Here is an 18,426-nt window from a genome sequence, read left to right as displayed (position 1 = left end):
TAAAAACACAAGTTGCGCTTCTATCATTACAGCCAAGAGAATTGTATTACACAAAAACCTTAATCCTCTTCTCTCCCCAAATCACAACTTGTCTATGTTTCATTGTATACTAATAATTTAAAATAATAATAATATAAAAATCATTTATTGATTAGATTTTTATAAATAAATTGTGCAATTAATTTGTTTTATCTAAACCAGTGTTTTAGCTGATTAAAAAAAATTAATCTTTTGATGCTTCTTGTACAGTGGTCGGCGTTCATATCAATACAATGAAGTCGAAATATCTGTTATTTTCAAACTACAATTTTTCAAGAAAACAAAGAAAAGAGAAGTTTTGTTTCCATTGTTATTTGTATCAATGCTATTTGAAACTTTGTTAGAAACCAAAATTGAAATCGAAAATCTTCTTAATTGTGTTGACAGTATTTTTTGTAAAATTATTATTAAATACTATATTGTCTTTATCCAGGTTAATGAAACATTTTTTTTTGTAAAATTATTATTGAGTACAATATTATCTCTATCCAGGTTAATGAAGATGGGTTAATGGGAAAATACTGTGAAGGAAGCATCGGGTAATAATTAGTAATTATTAGATATAAGGTATAAAAATTCCTATATCTTTGCATCCTACTGTTGTAGATCTTTGATTTTTTTAGATTTAAAATTATGTTTGATAAAAAATTCAAAATTTGAAACATCACAGGATTAGAAAATTTGAATTTGTGGCAAAAACTCAATTTTTTTTGTAAATGTAAAAATTACAGCCGAATAATTTCAGTTTTCGATCAGCAGCAGCTGGGGGAAATAATAGCAATGAAAAAGAGAATGATGTTGTAGGGAGTGTGACTGGTGTTATCCAACAGGTGTGTAATACAAAAATAAAACTGCAAAAACCCCCCTACACCATCTTGTTGATAAATGGAAGCGAAGTAAAGTAAATTTACAAAATATTTAAAGAATAGCCCAATTAGGGAAATTTTTTAATTAGCGTACCTTTAACTGGTTACAATTTTTTCAATACTATAATAATTTTTCCATTATAGAGTTTTGGTGGTATAAAGTGGGGAGTGTGTATACCAGACGCTTGTGTTGCCAGAGATCTGACTAATCATACTGATACTGTTCTTAGGAAAACTAAATATTTTTATTTTTTTATTATTTATTATAGATGAAACTTTAATTACCAGAAATCCTGATATCCATACTCTTAAATGGATGAAATTTCCGTGTGTTCCCATTCAGTTGAAATCTTTCTAATTAGTCAAGATTTTCAATATAAGGAAATAACATTTTATTGATTGCTCATTGCTAACGTCTTTTACTCATTAGTTGTACAGCTAACCCTTTAAAAGTTAGATCAACTTGATACATTAAACCACAAAAAATAGCAATAACAGAATAACAATCTTTAATTTTTATGTTTAAAAGTCAAGTTAAATATAATACTAATATTTGTTTTTAACTCCAGTGACATGTTGGGCTCAGTATCAGCTCTCTTTGAAGCATATTCAACCTTTAGAGATTCCAACTGTTTTACTAGAGATAAATCAGTGAGCTTTGACTGGGTTGACATAATGTACACTGTAATCATATCTAGTATTGGCAGCATTGTCTTACTTAGCACAATAAGGGATCTGTGGAAGAGGTACAGTTTAAAATCAGCTAATATAAAAAATTTATCATATGTCGGAATTTTTGTTTAGTGTATAGTAATCATTAACGCTTGATCTTGATATCAAATGTGGGCATTTTTAGATTTGAGGATAAATGATAGATCACTCAATTAAAATTATCTCTACAAGGTTTGGCAACCATGGGATTTCGAAGAGGAATTAAATAAATCTTAAGATCTGCAAAAAATGGAGATCAATGCTTTATCCCGAGATTCTCAATACAAAGTTCTGATTTCATGTTGGATAAAAAATACTTATCTTCCAGTGGTTCATACCTAATTATTTTTAAACTGGGGGTGAAACATTAAAGTTGGATAGCGGTTATGCTTCGGCCTTTGAACAAAATTTTCACTACTTAAAGGTTCCATGCGAAGATAGCAATGTCCGATTTACAATGGTACCTTTGAAACCTTAATCTGATCAATAATGTGGAAGATAACGCCATTTTTCTGACTCGAAAAGTGTTTTTTTTGTGAATTTTTCTGCATTGTTTCTAATAAACAAGGAAAGCTCCAGTCACTTTTGCAGAGAAACCACAAATGAAAATAAACTGTTTAGATAAACAAAAACATGGATATCTAATTCATACTTGATCAGTCAAAGCTTTTAAGTGTACCGTTGTAAATTGGACATTGCCATAGTTGCATTGAAATTACGCAAACAGTCACTTTATACTTTTAAGTTTGGGGTTGGGGGTTGGGGGGTACGCTTAAATTGGGTAAAAATTAATTAGAAAGTTAGAAAGTTATATGTTTTTGTAAAATAATCCTGTTCAGAATCATTATACATATTATAGATGTATAATATGTTTTCCTGTTATTATAGTATCCATGTTTTCTCGTGTATATGGAAATATTCTTATTTCAGGTATGGATACTTTGTACTTGGAATAGAGATGCCTAAAGTAAACTGGACTTCAACTTCTACAGCAGATAATATCGTGGCAGCTTTTTCACTCAGCAGAAATGGATCAAAGGGAACTTTTCAACCTGGAATGAAGTAAATTTTCTCATCAGAAAGACCAGTAATTTAAGATGGACATTATCTTTCTTGGGTAAATTTTAGATATTTAAAAAATATTTTGAATAAGAGGCTCAATACAAACTCTGCGGTTTGGACCCAATTTCCAAAATTAGCTAACAGTCCTTTTAATGGGATTGTAAGCGTAAGTTTAAGTAATTCTGCATGCAAAGATGGCAATGTCCGATTTACTACGGTACCCTTAAAAGATTGTCTGATCAAGTATGAATTAGATATCCATGTTTTTGTTTCTTTAAACTGTTATTTTCACTGCGGGTTAACTGCGAAAATTACTTGGACATTTATTGTTGTAAAAATAAATGGAGAAATTATCAGCGTAGAAACTTTTATAGTCAGAAAAACGACGATATCTTCCACATTTTTATCAAATCAAGGTTCCAAGGATACCATTGTAAATCAGGCATTGTCATCTTTGCATGGAGGGTCACATTCACTTGGCATTATGCGTACAGTCCCTTTAACCTTTAAGTACAATTTCCATTGTTGGTTGACTAGTTGTTAGACAGCAATGAATCTCCGAACTGTATCCGGTGCATACATGGGATGAGGTTTATCAGCATGACCTGGGTCATATTCGGACATGGAGCAATGTTTATACTGATTGATAACACTGTTAAAAATACTATGATAGAAAAAATAACAGAGGTAAAACCATAGATAAATAAATAAACATAGATAGCTTATGTACGAAGAATCACCAAGAACTCATACTTCTAGGGGTCAAAGTGTACTTCAATGATAAGCGGGGTGGTTTGGTGTTTTAATGGATTTCATAATATAGAGTGTAAAAAACTACGGGAATGGAACTATTTGAACAGCAATATTTCACTGAACAATATATCACATTGACGAGAACTAAAGAAGGACATGTTACATGAGAAGGACTAAACTAACTCAAATTTCTCTCTACAGAACTCATGTACACCACAAGTACTCAATGACATAAGACCAGCCAATGTTCACAACCGACCTAGTTAATCTATATAATAGGAATATCTTTAAAACATCTCTGTACATTCATATCGTTCAAGATGAAAATGTCGTCTTATGCGCAATCTATCTTTATCATCTATGGGTAAAACCATAAATTCAAGGTACTAATGCAAGGAAAGTTAATTGCTGTCGCGTATACTCTGCGTCATATTGAAACCAGTTCTCTTTGGGCGGAATTTGTAAACAAGAAAAGATGCATCAGTGTTCGTTTAGTATACGAGGAGGATAAAAGCATTTAATTTTGATGATTTTGAAAATTCACATAACAGTTTACTATGACCAGAATATTTCATAGATTATTTTTGTGAAAATGGATTCCAGACAGTACACTGCAGTACAAAAATGTGTACACCTCTGAAATAACTTTCCTTGCATTAGTACCTTGCATAAATCTATATAAATATATAAAGTTTTAATCTTTTTGTCTGTTTGTTTGTTTGTTTGTCCGGTCATAACTCAGGAACCCCCAGACCGATTTGCCCCAAATTTTGATGGGGGAACTCGGAAGATCAACGGGAATGTTCTTAGCTTGGTTTTGATATTCTAAATTGAGTGGGTCGACTTTGATTTAAAAATTTAGTAGCATGGTAAAATAGTTCAAGTGCGGGTAAACGGCTGGAGTAAATTTTGGTAAACTTGGCAGCGCTGGGTTCCCAAATCAGCATAAATATAAAGTAGTAATATTGTTTGTTTGTTTGTATGTTCAATCATAACTCAGGAATCCTGAGACCGATTTGCCCCAAATTTTGATTGGGGAACTCGGAATAACCATAGGAATGTTAACTTAGCTGGATGTAAAGATTATGAAGTTCAGTGGGTCACCTTTTAGGGAAGTTACAGTTTTCAGATAAAGCTGGCTTTCCAAGATTCAATAAAAATCTAGAAGTAATACTATGTGCTCTAAAACTAAAGTTTTATACTTTATTTTCAGAATATTGAATATCAAGTTATGCTCAATGCCTACATGGCTGTGGATACATTTTTCTTTTTGAGGTAAACTATCTTAAAAATTTTTCAACCCCTTTTTAATAAGTTCCATTCCCTTTTTTCTGAACGACAATAATGCAGTTATCGAGGGGTTTCTTTCAAGTTAAAATTTCTGTTAATTTATTTCATTGTTTCTGCGAATAACTCGGAATGTCACTTTAATTGAAAAACCACGATTTGGATATCAGACTAAGATTTAAGACCAAAAATCCAATAAAGTTTTTAATTTATCGGAATGTTTTTATTCTCGATAAACACACTTCCTTAAATGATAGTATTTTTCATACTGGGTTACGCGATCTCTTCCAATAGATCACAAACACTCATGATGTCAAGTATGCAGCTCTATATACTCCGGAAAAAAATATAAAAGATCTAGATCCGTTCTGCACTTATAACACACTATAAATCGGAACGCTTCTCATAATCTTTCTCGACACTTATCGCCGAGGTAAATTTGTCCTAATGAGCGATCAACTTATAATTATATGTATGATGAATATATTAATGTTTGATCCGTTGAGTTTCTTGACTAATGTCGTCATTGATATGCAGCAAGAAATATGCCAAAGTCTAATCTCGTGAGTTGTTGAACAATGTCGTCATTGCTGTACAATTTCAACTTTTATAGAAAAAGTAACATACTGTTTATTTTAACACACATTAAATACATAAATGTAATTTCCGTTTATTATCATTGTGATATATTCTATATATAATATGTAATCCAATATTAACCTGTAAAACTATACGGAAAATAAAAATATTTAGTTTTAAAAAGATTTAAAGGGTACCTACGTGAATCGGGCATGCAACTCTTTAATTGAAGGGCCACTTAAAATTATGTTGAGGGTCCCTTTAGCTCAAAACTCGTTTATCTATATTAACTCAATTATTTCAGTGGGTTCTTACTTTGCTATCTCCTTCTTAAAGAGTTAGAAAGGAACTCTCGTCATGGGCTTATACTATTCAATACTTATCTTCATAGGTAACAACTCTAAATACAGTTTCATTTATCGAGCCTTTTCACGCAAATATAATACACCAGCTTGGGAACCTACTTTGGGGGTGGATAGGTTTTCAGAATCGGTTTTTTTAAAAGTATCAAATAACGACGACAAAAAAATGTAAACAAAACTGTACAGTAAACTAATTAGTTGTTCAGGAACAGGTTGAGAAAAAAAATTAATCTTATCATCGAAAATAAGTAATCTTGTTCAATTATTAGTTTCTATTTTCTCGTTGTTCTAGTTTCTCATTATTCACAAAGATTTTCTGCAGATTTTCTTGAAGTATTATTGAAAAGACGACATTGAAAGAATTTGAAGCATTGATTTATTGACAAATTTCTTTGAGAAATATGTTCCCAACCATCTAAATAGATTACTGTAAAATTTTTACTTTTTTTTCGTCGTCGTTATTTAGTAATTTTAAAAAAACGATTCTGAAAACGTATCCACCCCCAAAGTAGGAGTTTTAGACCTCGAATTTGCGCTCAAACTCAGGATTTACAGATCTTTAAAAAGTTTTATATGTCTCAAATGAATCCTAAAGAAACTTTCCACAACACTGCATTCTCAGTTCAACTACCTTACATATGTGCTCAAATTTTACCTTTAGAAACCAGGTAATAACTACAAACATAAGAGCGAGCATGAACTCTTTCTCTTCGGCTCACCTCTATTTGCACTGATTAAATCTTATGTATATATTTCAGGTAGGCAGTTTATACAGGACTCAACCTTGAACTGAAAACATAATAAATCAGTCTGCAGGGTTAATTATATGCATGACAATAATAAAATTTTAGCCTTTAAAATAAAACTTTCTCCAGGTTAACTATTCAATTATTTATATAATAAGAAAATAAACTTACAATGTTGATTTGTCCAGAGGTTTGTAGCCTATAGTTCATTAAATTGCACCGCAGTCGCAAACAGGAAACTAAAAATGAGCTTATTTAGTCTGATCGAAGTTTTCATGTGTCACTTCAAATATCCTTTTTTAAGTGGTGACTTTCTCACATTTATCACAAGCATCGTGATTTTTAGATTTATTACCTGTATTTAATCTAGAGGAGGAGCTAGATCAGGGAAACAGTTTCAGAGCCCTTCCGTGGAGGTATCGGAGGGGAGGTTACAATGAAGCCGAAGTTGTAGAGGCCTGGTACGTAGAGGTAGATGAGTCTCTAGAGTACCAGCAGGATATTCTGGAGTATCAGCCGAGTGTCCAGAGAAACAAGGATAACTCAGCTTCCGGTGATGTCGGAGTCGTGACAACGGAGGTCTAAATGAAGATAATTAGACCGAGTTCCAGAGCTCAAAGGTTGTGAGCTTTGATCCTCACCTATATGTAGACTTCCTTAGACTCAGGATGTCAAGATTAGTAGGTGGGATTAGGAGAGAACTTATTCATCTCAGGAATCAAACACACAGGGGAGGCATTCTGCATGTTGAAGAGGAGTAGAACTTCTCCGTGAGTCAGCAGAGCAAGTCGAGGTTATATATCAACGGGACTCGTGCCAGCCTAGCATGAGAATTATGTTGAGAGATTTGTGAGAAGTCAGGATATTATTTAAGCTCATTTTAGATATTTGCAATTTTCACCTGGTTTAATGCACGGAGACGTACCCGGAACTATTTAGAGGAAATCACAACAATCACAATTATCTATATATATTCTATAAACCATCCGTAGGAATAAAATTTGGCAACATTGTGTAGAGAGCCTTGAACATTTATTACGGATGATTTATAGACCTGGAGAAAGAGACACAAATTCAGGTTAGAAAGGCGCAACTAACCCATTGTGTTCTGAAAGATAAAACTCATTTAGGCAATGATTTTTCGAGGCTTAGGCTAGACATGATTAGGCCTAGGCTAGACATTATATATAGGCTTTGGTTAGATATTATATATAGGTCGAATTATAAAACATTCTTAACCATAAAACTCAGGTTCTGCAATATAAAACAAAATCAAGTTATTCTTTATAAAAATTGGCCTTTAAATAGTTATACATTAAAAATCTTAATTAATTATATAGATTTGAACACGTGATTAAATGTAGAAAATTGTGCATGTAGAGTTCCGTGTGATTGATCGATTGTATGTAGAGAATTCCTGGTTGAACACGCTGAATAACGTCTTGTCGCTGAACACCCCGAACACACATTAGTTTATAAAGATCCTCAGATCTTACAACATAGCCGGTCTGTCCCTTTAAAGATGAAAAAGTAATTATAATTTTTATAAACATTACGGAAAAACTTTTCCATAGAAAGAACTTATCGATATTTTGATAGGACAACTTAAAATTAAGCTTAAGCTATTAAATTAAGATTAAGTCAAAGGAATTGAGTCTTTGCCACAAGCTGAAATATTCTAATCCCTATATCTTTGCAATCTGATAGTGTAAACCTTTGATATTTCAAATATAGCTTATTTGATTTTGCAGAATTTATAATTTGAAATATAGAAGGTTTACGACAATTTGGGTTGCAGCGTTAGGGTATAAAAAATCAGAACTTGTTGCTAAACCTCAATTCTTTTCATTTAAGAATTTTGTTTAGATATTTGAGGTTAACTCCGGCTTATCTAGCTGTTATAGGATTTTTGGCAACCCTTAGGAATAAGATGTTTATTTATCCTCCCAATACTGATTCCGGGGCATCAGAAGCTTGCAGGTAGATTCACCCTGAGTCTCATCAACTTTTAAGACAGGGTCGACTTGGAAGATTGCAACGCTAGTGGGCTTTTAAACCTTTTCTGTAGTCCTTTGTACATTTTAGCATTTGTGGTTAACTTTGATTTTCAAGAAGCTAGTAAGTTGGCAAAATTCTCATCAATTTTTGCTTGAGAGCTTGAGACCTATAAATCACAATATACCACTGGACAGTAGGGCGAGATGTGTTTGGTTTCTTTGAATTTGACTTTACGTCCAGTTGTCAGATTTAAAAAAAACTGTTTGAATATGCTTACAAAAAGTATATAAGAGAAAAAGGAAATGGCTTATATTTCATTGGTCAAATTCTCAAATTAATTTGCTGTGTTTGACAATGTTTTTAGTGGATGGTTTATATAAAAAAAAGATATTATAAGATGCTATAGTCTGGGAACCTACTTAACTTAAAATGTTAAAGTCAAGCTATGAATATTCTCACGGTTCTACTGAGTTTCCTAATCAAAAGGAATTGAGTTTTAGCCACAAACTCAAATCTTCTGATCCCAATATCTTTGCAACCTGATGGTGCAAACCTTTGATATTTCAAACTTAGATTATTTTATCTATAAGTATTAATAATTTGAAATATCTAAGGTCTACGACATTAAGTTACAAAGATATAGAGATTAGAAAATCAGAGTTTGTGGCAAAAACTCAAATCCTTTGATGCAAATGAGTAAAAAGCTTTATGAGTTATGGTCAGAGACATCCAAACAGACAGACAAACTATTTTATATGACATATCTAAATGAATTTGGTCTTGCACTACTAGCATAGTGAACATATGACCCTTTTCTCTTTGTATTTATAACTGACTAGTTTGTATTGAATTAAGAGATCAGTGGTGGAAAATGATTCTCTATATCCACACTTTGTTTGACGGAGACACAACAAATACTATTCCTAAAGACTCTTCAATGTGCATGGCACAGTCTTGGTAATCATTTAATCAGTTTTTATTCCATTAAAGGGACTGTAAGCGTAATTTCAAGTAACCCCCTCAACACCCTAAACTAAGAAATAGCGGGTTCTAGTGCACGTGATTGTCAAGCAAAGTTTGCAATCCTGATTTTCAACGTTATCCTTCAATCCTGATCAAAAATCTGGATGATAACTTCGTTTTTTCCAAATCGAAAAGTATTTTATTCCTATAATATCTCCGGTCTTTCTTATAAGCAAGAAATGCGCAAGACATATGCAGAGAAGCTACTTATCATAATAAACAGTTTTCAAAACCGAAAACATGGAGTTATAATTCATACTTGATCAGAAAAAGCTTTTACGAGTGCCATTATAAATCGGGTATTGCCATCTTTACATGTTAAGGGTTACTCGAAATTACGCTTACAGTAACTTGAATTTAGCAGTAACCTTAGACACTTTTAGGTTTTATCTCTAGTTATTTCAATCTGTTACTTCTCAGGTATTTGTCTGTAGACATGCAAATGTTTTTAATTGGACCACCTCTCATTCTTTGCATGTTCTACTTGAAGAAGAGAAAAACATACCTTTTCTACTCTGCCGCCATGTTTATTACATTGATCTTTACTCTTATACCTGGAATCATAACTTGGATTTATGACTTTGCTCCGACTGATGTCCTCCAGGTGAGTGTTCAGTAAACTCTATAGTATTTATGAAACAGATGTCCTCCTGGTGAGTGTTCAGTAAACCCTATAGTATTTGTGAAACAGATGTCCTCCAGGTGAGTGTTCAGTAAACCCTATAGTATTTGTGAAACAGATGTCCTCCAGGTGAGTGTTCAGTAAACCCTATAGTATTTGTGAAACAGATGTCCTCCAGGTGAGTGTTCAGTAAACCCTATAGTATTTGTAAAAGGAATTCAGTCTTTGCCACAAACTAGGACTTTCTAATCCCTATATATTTGCAACCCAACTTCATAGACCTTAGATATTTCAAACTTTGAATTCTAGTAGATAAAATAGTCGAAGTTTGAAACATCAAAGGTTTACACCAACCGGTTGCAAAGATATAAGGATTAGAACATTTGAATTTGTGGCTAAAACTCAATTTCTTTTCTAATCCATTTATCTAATTCCTTTACAGAGGGAAAACACATGGACTTCCGTAATCCATTCACATTTTTCTCAAGCAAATGCGTATTATGTTTCTCAAGCAAATGCGTATTATGTTTCTCAAGCAAATGCGTATCATGTTTCTCAAGCAAATGCATATTATGTTTCTCAAGCAAATGCGTATCATGTTTCTCAAGCAAATGCATATTATGTTTATAAAGCAAATGCGTATTATGTTTCTCAAGCAAATGCGTATTATGTTTCTCAAGCAAATGCGTATCATGTTTCTCAAGCAAATGCGTATTTTGTTTCTCAAGCAAATGCGTATCATGTTTCTCAAGCAAATGCGTATTTCTCAAGCAAATGCGTATTTTGTTTCTCAAGCAAATGCGTATCATGTTTCTCAAGCAAATGCGTATCATGTTTCTCAAGCAAATGCGTATTATGTTTCTCAAGCAAATGCGTATTATGTTTCTCGTATATCTCTTTTTAACAAAGAAATAATACTTTATAAATTATACTTCACTAATGTGATTGTGAATAATCATCCTGTTGTTGAAGATATAGAATCTTTTTATGCTGTAAAATGAGCTGAGTTCTTACCATAAACTCAAAATTTATAATCCCTATCTTTGAAAGATGATGGTGTAAATATTTGATTTTCACACTTAAACTATTTGATCTAACAGAATTATCAGAAATATAAAAGTCCCACGGACTACGACATCAGGTTACAAAGATATATGAATTTAAGAGTTTGTAGCTAGAACTCAGTTTCTTTGATTGATTGGTTGCAGGGTGATAAACCCGGAGTGCGGGATGCTGACCAGCAGCATAATCTGATATACAAGAAACCTTGGAGCCGAGCAGTTCCTTTTATTATTGGGATCTGGCTGGGATTCTGGTTTAATCATAGAAAAGGTGAGATAATCTGAGCATTTATATCAATTCTATTTTAGCATGCACAGTGATAACACCTGATATTTTAACATTATTAATATCTTTCCTCTTTCATGTGTGCAATGTATTTCAAGAAAAAACAAGTTATACAGAAAAATGTATCTTTAAAAAAAGAGACCTCCGACTTTAACGGTTAGAGTCCAGGGAGGTTAAGAAAAATAAAAATAAATTGTTAGAAAAATGAAGAAAATTTTTTTTTTTTTTTACAAATGCAATCAAACACGTACGTATTCATTCATTTTTAAGGGCTTTATAAAAGATTTGTTTGAAACACTTATGACCGTCCTTCATACCAAGTAAACGCTGTTGTACACATTACCCCATTTACTTGAAAAAATAAAACTTCACCCCAAATTAAAGTAAATTGAACCTAGGATTGCAAACTCTCTCCTAATTAAAATTTTGAGAAGAACCAAACAAATTTGATTTCCTAATATATAATGTAACTGGATAAATTTACTTTTCTAATATGTAATGTAACTGGATAAATTTGATTTTCTAATATGTAATCTAACAGGACCAATTTGATTTTCTAATATGTAATGGAACTGGATAAATTTGATTTTCTAATATGTAATGTAACTGGATAAATTTGATTATCTAATATGTAATCTAACTGGATAAAGTTGATTTTCTAATATGTAATGTAACTGGATAAATTTGATTTTCTTATATGTAATGTAACTGGATAAATTTGATTTTCTAATATGTAATGTAACTTGATAAATTTGATTTCCTAACATGTAATTTAACTGGATAAATTTGATTTTCTAATATGTAATGTAACGGGATAAATTTGATTTCCTAATATGTAATGTAACTTGATGAATTTGATTTCCTAATATGTAATGTAACTGGATAAATTTACTTTTCTAATATGCAATGTAACTTGATTAATTTGATTTCCTAATATGCAATGTAACTGGATAAATTTGATTTCCTAATATGTAATGTAACTTGATAAATTTGATTTCCTTATATGTAATGTAACTGGATAAATTTGATTTTCTAATATGTAATGTAACTGGATAAATTTGATATTCTAATATGTAATGTAACTGGATAAATTTAATGTAACTGGATAAATTTGATTTCCTAATATGCAATGTAACTTGATTAATTTGACTTCCTAATATGTAATGTAACTGGATAAATTTGATTTCCTAATATGTAATGTAACTAGATAAATTTGATTTCCTAATATGTAATGTATCTAGATTAATTTACTTTTCTAATATGTAATGTAACTGGATAAATTTGATTTTCTAATATGTGATGTAACGGGATAAATTTGATTTTCTTATATGTAATGTAACTGGATAAATTTGATTTTCTAATATGTAATGTAACTGGATAAATTTGATTTTCTAATATGTAATGTAACTGGATAAATTTGATTTTCTAATATGTAATGTAACTGGATAAATTTATTTTTCTAATATGTAATGTAACGGGATAAATTTGATTATCCTATATGTAATGTAACTGGATAAATTTGATTATCCTATATGTAATGTAACGGGATAAATTTGATTATCCTATATGTAATCTAACTGGATAAATTTACTTTTCTCGCACTTGGGCGAAAAATCAAAACTAGGTCACAAAGTCGTATCAGTAATGTCGAATAAATTTGACCTTCTTACTAGGTCTAGTTTGCGGTAACTCAATATTTTGTAGGTGTTATGCCCAAGATGAACCATCTGTTCGTCGTTATCGGCTGGATAGTTGCAATCTCGTCAGGGATTCTCATCGAGTACGGCATGTTTCCATACAACAAGTTTGAAGCACCAACATTTTCAACACTAACAGCCGTCGTGTACGCAACCTTGCATAGACCTGCCTGGTCCCTTTGCTTATGTTGGGTATGTGTTATAGCCTTAATTCTGGAAGCGTTATTTCAAGTAACCTACCATGCAAAGATGACAATGCCCGATTCACAACGGCATCTTTAAAAGCGTTGTCTAATCAAGAATGAATTAGATATTCACGTTTATAATTTTGAAAACTGATAAAGTTTATTAATTTATTAATTATGGTATCTCTATAGCAATGAGACCCAAAGAGGTCCGAAATATTATTTAAAGAAACTATAAGCGCAATTTCAAGTGACCCTCCATTCAAAGATAGCAACGCCCGATTCAAAACGATACCCTTAAAAGCTTTTTCTGATCGAGTATGAATTAGATATCAATGTTTTTAGTTAGGAAGCTGATTTCTACTGAAGGATTAATCAGTATTTATCACTGTTAAACCAAGAAAAACAACAATATTTTCCAGATTTTTGATAAATAATCGGTTTCAAGGTTACCACTGTCAACTGGGTATTATTTGCCATCTTAGGTTTTCTTGAAAGCACGCTTACAGATCCTTTATTCCTTTAATAACATACAAATAAAAGTATTTTATTGATAATATTTGCTAGGTGATAGTAACATGTCATGCTGGTTATGGGGGGCCAATTAATAACTTCTTAAGCTGGCCAGCATTCGTTCCACTTTCCAGGTCATAAATCTAAATCCCAAAATCCTAAACTATACGAGGAAAAGTATGACTGTGTATTAAGCTTTGTTTAAAATGTAGGATTTATATTATTGTATTTATGAGTTACAAAGAGGAATTGAGTCACAAATTCTGATTTTCTAATCCAACACACAGTTGTCTTAGACCTTTGATATTTCAAACTATGAATTCTGGTATGGAAGTTTGAAATATCTAAAGTTGACACCATCAGGTTGCAAAAATAAATGGACTAGATTTAAGAGTAAGACATGCAATTCCTTTCTCTCGATAATGCTGCAAGGTTCAAGAATTAGAAAAGAATTTAACTGTGGATACAGTTAAATTTCGATAGCCGGACGTTTAAGAGGGATTGCCTGGAAATTTAAGTTTACATAGTTAAAAAAAGGATCAATATTTTTTTCAAAAAAGGGGTTTTTAAGGGGTGGGCCCAATGTTGCCAAGGGGGGGGGGGGGCACAATATTTTTTTGGCGCGCAATCGGCTAGAATTCTTGAAAGAAATATTCGATCAAAACTAATTGTTAATTATTTTGATGTATGCAATCTAAATTATCTTTTACAAATAATGAATAATAATTTTTTTGTCAAATCATTAGTATTATTCATTACTGTAATGTTAAGTTCATTTCGTATCAACACTAATATTGAAGAAATTATGTTGTATTAAAAAAGCAGCCCTGACTGCAGTTTCAGTAATTTGCCGCCAAGGAAAGAAGGTGAAACGTCCGGCTAACTTAAATTTCGACCATATATCTTAGCTTTTTTGAATAACAATGTTGTACATGCTTGTATATATGATAATTGAGCAAACCCGAGCAATCTGAAAACAGCTTTGCTATTGGTTGCTTATAGTGCTCTCCTTTCGCTTGGAATCAACTGAATCCATATTTGTTATTTTATGCTCAGCATTATATTTTCAGCAGAAAAATCAATCATTAGATTAGATTAGATTAGATTAGATTAGATTAGATTAAATTAGATTAGATTAGATTAGATGATTAGATTAGATTAGATTAGGACCCATTGACTTGTGTTTAATGAATTTTCACATGATACTATATTTAATACATGCTTTTTTTCAGGTTGACATACTCTGCATACTTGGTTCATTATATTGTTATAGATCTGTTCTGGTATTCAACAAGGTCTGTTAAACCAGATTTTATGCTTTGGATCCGTTTAATTTTGATGCGGATCCGGATCTGAAAAAAAAATGGATCCGGATCCACGCCCAAATTTTTGATAATCTCTCTTTTTCAACAGTTCAGATTTGGGTTTTGAGAGCAAAAGATTATTGTTTGCAGTTTTTGGCTGATATTTTGCCCATATTTTTGCGGATCATCCCGTCTGGTGTACCCAGGATATTGGATTTATGAGGTTTCTGCAACAGAACTATAGAGCCATATACATAGAGAATAGAATATATTCTCTTTGGCCATACACTTAACCTCTGCTTTAAAATTGATTGATTTGATAACCAATAACTTATAGGCAGGAGTCCATATAATTCCTTTCTCAATCCCATTTTGGATTGAGAAATTTAAAAGAAATTGTTTTAAAAGAATAACAAAAAAAAATTGGGGTAAAATTTGTTTTTACTGGGTGCAAATAATTGAATTTTTAGGGGCAGATGTGAGTGGAAGAGGGGCATTTTTTTATGTTTGGGGGCATTTGTATGGGAGCAAATTCATATTTTCTGGGGGCAATTTAAAAAATAATGGGGGAAAATGTGTTAGTGGAATTTGAAAATTATTTTTTAAGCTAAAAATTTTATTTCCAATTGGGGGCAAATGGGGGCAAATGTGTAAGTGGAATATCGAAAATGTTATTTTAGTTGGGGGCATTTCTTTATAATTGGGGGCAAATGGGGGCAAATGTGTAAGTGGAATTTGAATTTTTTTTTTAATTGAGGGCATTTTTTTATAATTGGGGGCAAATATGTTAGTGGAATTTGAAAATGTTATTTTAATTGGGGGCATTTCTTTATAATTGGGGCAAATGGGAGCAAATGTGTTAGTGGAATTTGAAAATGTTTAATTAATTGGGTGCATTTTTTTACAATTGGGGGCATTTTTTTTTAAGTTGGGGGCAAAAAATAATTTTGGGAAAATCAGCTATTTTGGGAATTATATGGACCCCTGCTTATAGGTCATTTCCTCCTGAACCAATCAAACGTTAAGAGTTTTTTCCCTCATGTTTTGTCTTTTCAGTCGGTCAGAATTAGGTTGGACATCAAAACTTAAGTATATTTGGTTAAAAAGTTATTGTTAAGGATAACAAGTATAGCCATGAATCTTGTCTCACTAATCTAATTTTTCAATTTTCAGACCAATGTATAAGGATGAGCTAATGTTGTCCTGGGTATTCCTGAGTAATGTTGTTGTATCTCTAGCCTTTGCAGTATTTCTAGCACTCTTAGGAAACCATACTTTTGTTCCTTTTTCATTCTCCATTGTTTACAAGAAGTTAATGTTTTGAGAGGGGGATAGGTATTGTTTGCATTTTAAGTGGACATGCAGGGTTACTTCAGAGAGACTTCAGAGACGGCTGAACGAAATGTATACTTTTTGTTTCATGATTCACTGAAGCTCTTGAAGTATTTTCTCTTGGAATATGCTTTTGATGACTAAATTCAAGGCAAACTCTCAATTTAACCCCGATATCGTAACATTTTACGAGTTTAAGGTCGTCTTTACGTCTCATCTTTTGTGAGTAACCCTGTAATTTGGAAGCAAGTAAAACACAACATGCGATAGTAAATATAATTACTCTAAGCCTGGAGGCACCTGCTCAAAAACTAATCCTCTTGTCTACAACTTCTTGTTATTGTTTATATAAAAACTGGTTCCTGTCCGGTGTTCTAATAAGTTACAACAATATACAACCTCTATCTTGTAGTTTTACATGATTGTTTTTAAAGGGATTGTATGTATAATTTCAAGGTGTTGTGTGGCATGTCCAATTCACAACAGTACCCTTAAAACCTTTGTCTGATCAAGGATAAATGAGATATTCATAATTTATATTTATATAAATTGGTTATTTTCAATCAGGGGTTTTCTGTAAAAGTTACCTACTACTTGCTACAGAAACGATGAAGAAAATTTTGAGAATCAAACAATTTTCAAGTTATAAAACGATAATATCTTCCACGCGCGTTATTGATCAGATACAGGTTTAAAGGGTACGTTAGAAAACGGACATAGTTATTCCTTCATAACAATTATCATTGAATCCCGCCAATCTAACATCTTAATTAAACAGGTTCAGATTAAAAACCAGCTATTTACAAAGGAATGTCATTTACTCTCTTAGAATTTGGAAACAATAGGAATTTAAACCTCCGATGGACGCAATGATAAACCCCAGTTGGCCGTAGCCCTAGGGTTTATAATTGAATCTAATTTTTCTAAGAGTAATGATACATTGATCTACTATGACTCAAAGTATGGTTTGGTACAGTTGAGATCCCTGTAATCAACTTGGATAAAATACTCATTAAAACTCTATCCGGGGATTCTAGACGTAACAAGGAGAAAATTAAAACTGAAGTAGGAAATGAGAAAAATGAAAAAATAACTGACAAGGAGATATGCTGATAATATCAAATATATGTAAAATCACAGACAAGGAGATATGCTGATAATATCAAATATATGTAAAATCACAGACAAGGAGATATGTAAAAGAAAATATGGTAAAATGCAAAGGTTTAGTTAAAGCTCAAAATAAACCAATGTGACCGTTAAAAATGTTTCTAATCAAACAACGCTCATTTATTTAGAACGTTCCTTAACAGGCGTTATGAACAATTAAAAAAGATGCGCTGATTCTCAGTCTCACGTTAAAAGTAAATTGCTCGTTATATATAGAAATCTTATATATATTCAAACATATATCCTTGTATCGAAGAGATATAAGAACTCTTTTAAAGGAATTGAGTTTTTGCCACAAACTCTGATGTTCTAATCCTAATATCTCTGCCATCCAATGCCGTAGACTATATATATTTTAAACTATAAATTCTGTTAGATCAAATAATCTTAGTTTGAAATGTCTAAGATTTTTGTCATCAGGTTGGACAGATATGGGGATTAGAAAATTCGAGTTTGTTGCAACTCAATTATTTAATCTGATAAACTTGATTTTACAAATTAGAGAAGCTACGAGGTCTCAAAATCTTACTTGTAATGTCGCATTAATGTGATCTCCTCGTTTTTGTTGGCAATGTTTCTAAGAATCCTTAACATAATAGTGAGGATTTTTTATAATTAGCGTTTTATATGCAATGAACTTCATCTGTTTGTTTTCATGAATGTGCTTAAATTGGTGTTACAAATTTTTAATTCCTAATTATTACATTCAAGCTATATTCATACTTTTTTTGGACACACTTCATGGAACGGTACAAAATCTTCCCCGTTTTCATCTTAATTAAATAATTTAATAATTTGTACTTTGCTCTCTGCTAGAGATTTAACAACAG

At 31.9% G+C, this 18,426-nt stretch overlaps 1 protein-coding gene and 1 long non-coding RNA gene across 3 annotated transcripts; one reads left to right on the top strand and one right to left on the bottom strand.

Annotated features, from left to right (window-relative positions):
• Positions 1-526: 526 nt before the first annotated feature.
• LOC111701850 (nose resistant to fluoxetine protein 6) lies at positions 527-17,630 on the top strand. Of its 2 annotated transcripts, XM_023473314.1 has the most exons (18): positions 527-578; positions 785-869; positions 1,050-1,135; positions 1,475-1,651; positions 2,547-2,655; positions 3,216-3,365; positions 4,645-4,706; positions 5,602-5,688; positions 8,272-8,385; positions 9,259-9,360; positions 9,847-10,030; positions 11,257-11,380; positions 13,100-13,284; positions 13,845-13,924; positions 15,023-15,085; positions 16,268-16,359; positions 17,403-17,530; positions 17,575-17,630. In XM_023473314.1, exons 1-18 carry the CDS (start codon positions 550-552, stop codon positions 17,581-17,583), a joined length of 1,866 nt encoding a protein of 621 aa, XP_023329082.1. In that variant the 5' UTR covers positions 527-549; the 3' UTR covers positions 17,584-17,630. The 2 variants fall into 2 exon arrangements, with proteins under 2 accessions (XP_023329082.1, XP_023329081.1); XM_023473313.1 differs by having other exon boundaries at positions 17,403-17,630.
• LOC111701851 (uncharacterized) lies at positions 6,225-8,085 on the bottom strand. Its single transcript, XR_002765279.1, has 3 exons — positions 6,761-8,085; positions 6,577-6,644; positions 6,225-6,448 (listed from the first exon to the last, which is right to left on the bottom strand). It is a non-coding gene; the product is annotated as an uncharacterized LOC111701851 (long non-coding RNA).
• Positions 17,631-18,426: the final 796 nt, after the last annotated feature.

Source organism: Eurytemora carolleeae, unplaced genomic scaffold (assembly GCF_000591075.1).
Source record: "Eurytemora carolleeae unplaced genomic scaffold, Eaff_2.0 scaffold218, whole genome shotgun sequence".
In the NCBI taxonomy this organism is placed as follows: domain Eukaryota; kingdom Metazoa; phylum Arthropoda; class Copepoda; order Calanoida; family Temoridae; genus Eurytemora; species Eurytemora carolleeae.
Note: the sequence above shows the minus strand (reverse complement) of the source record. Positions and strands in the feature narration are given on the sequence as shown.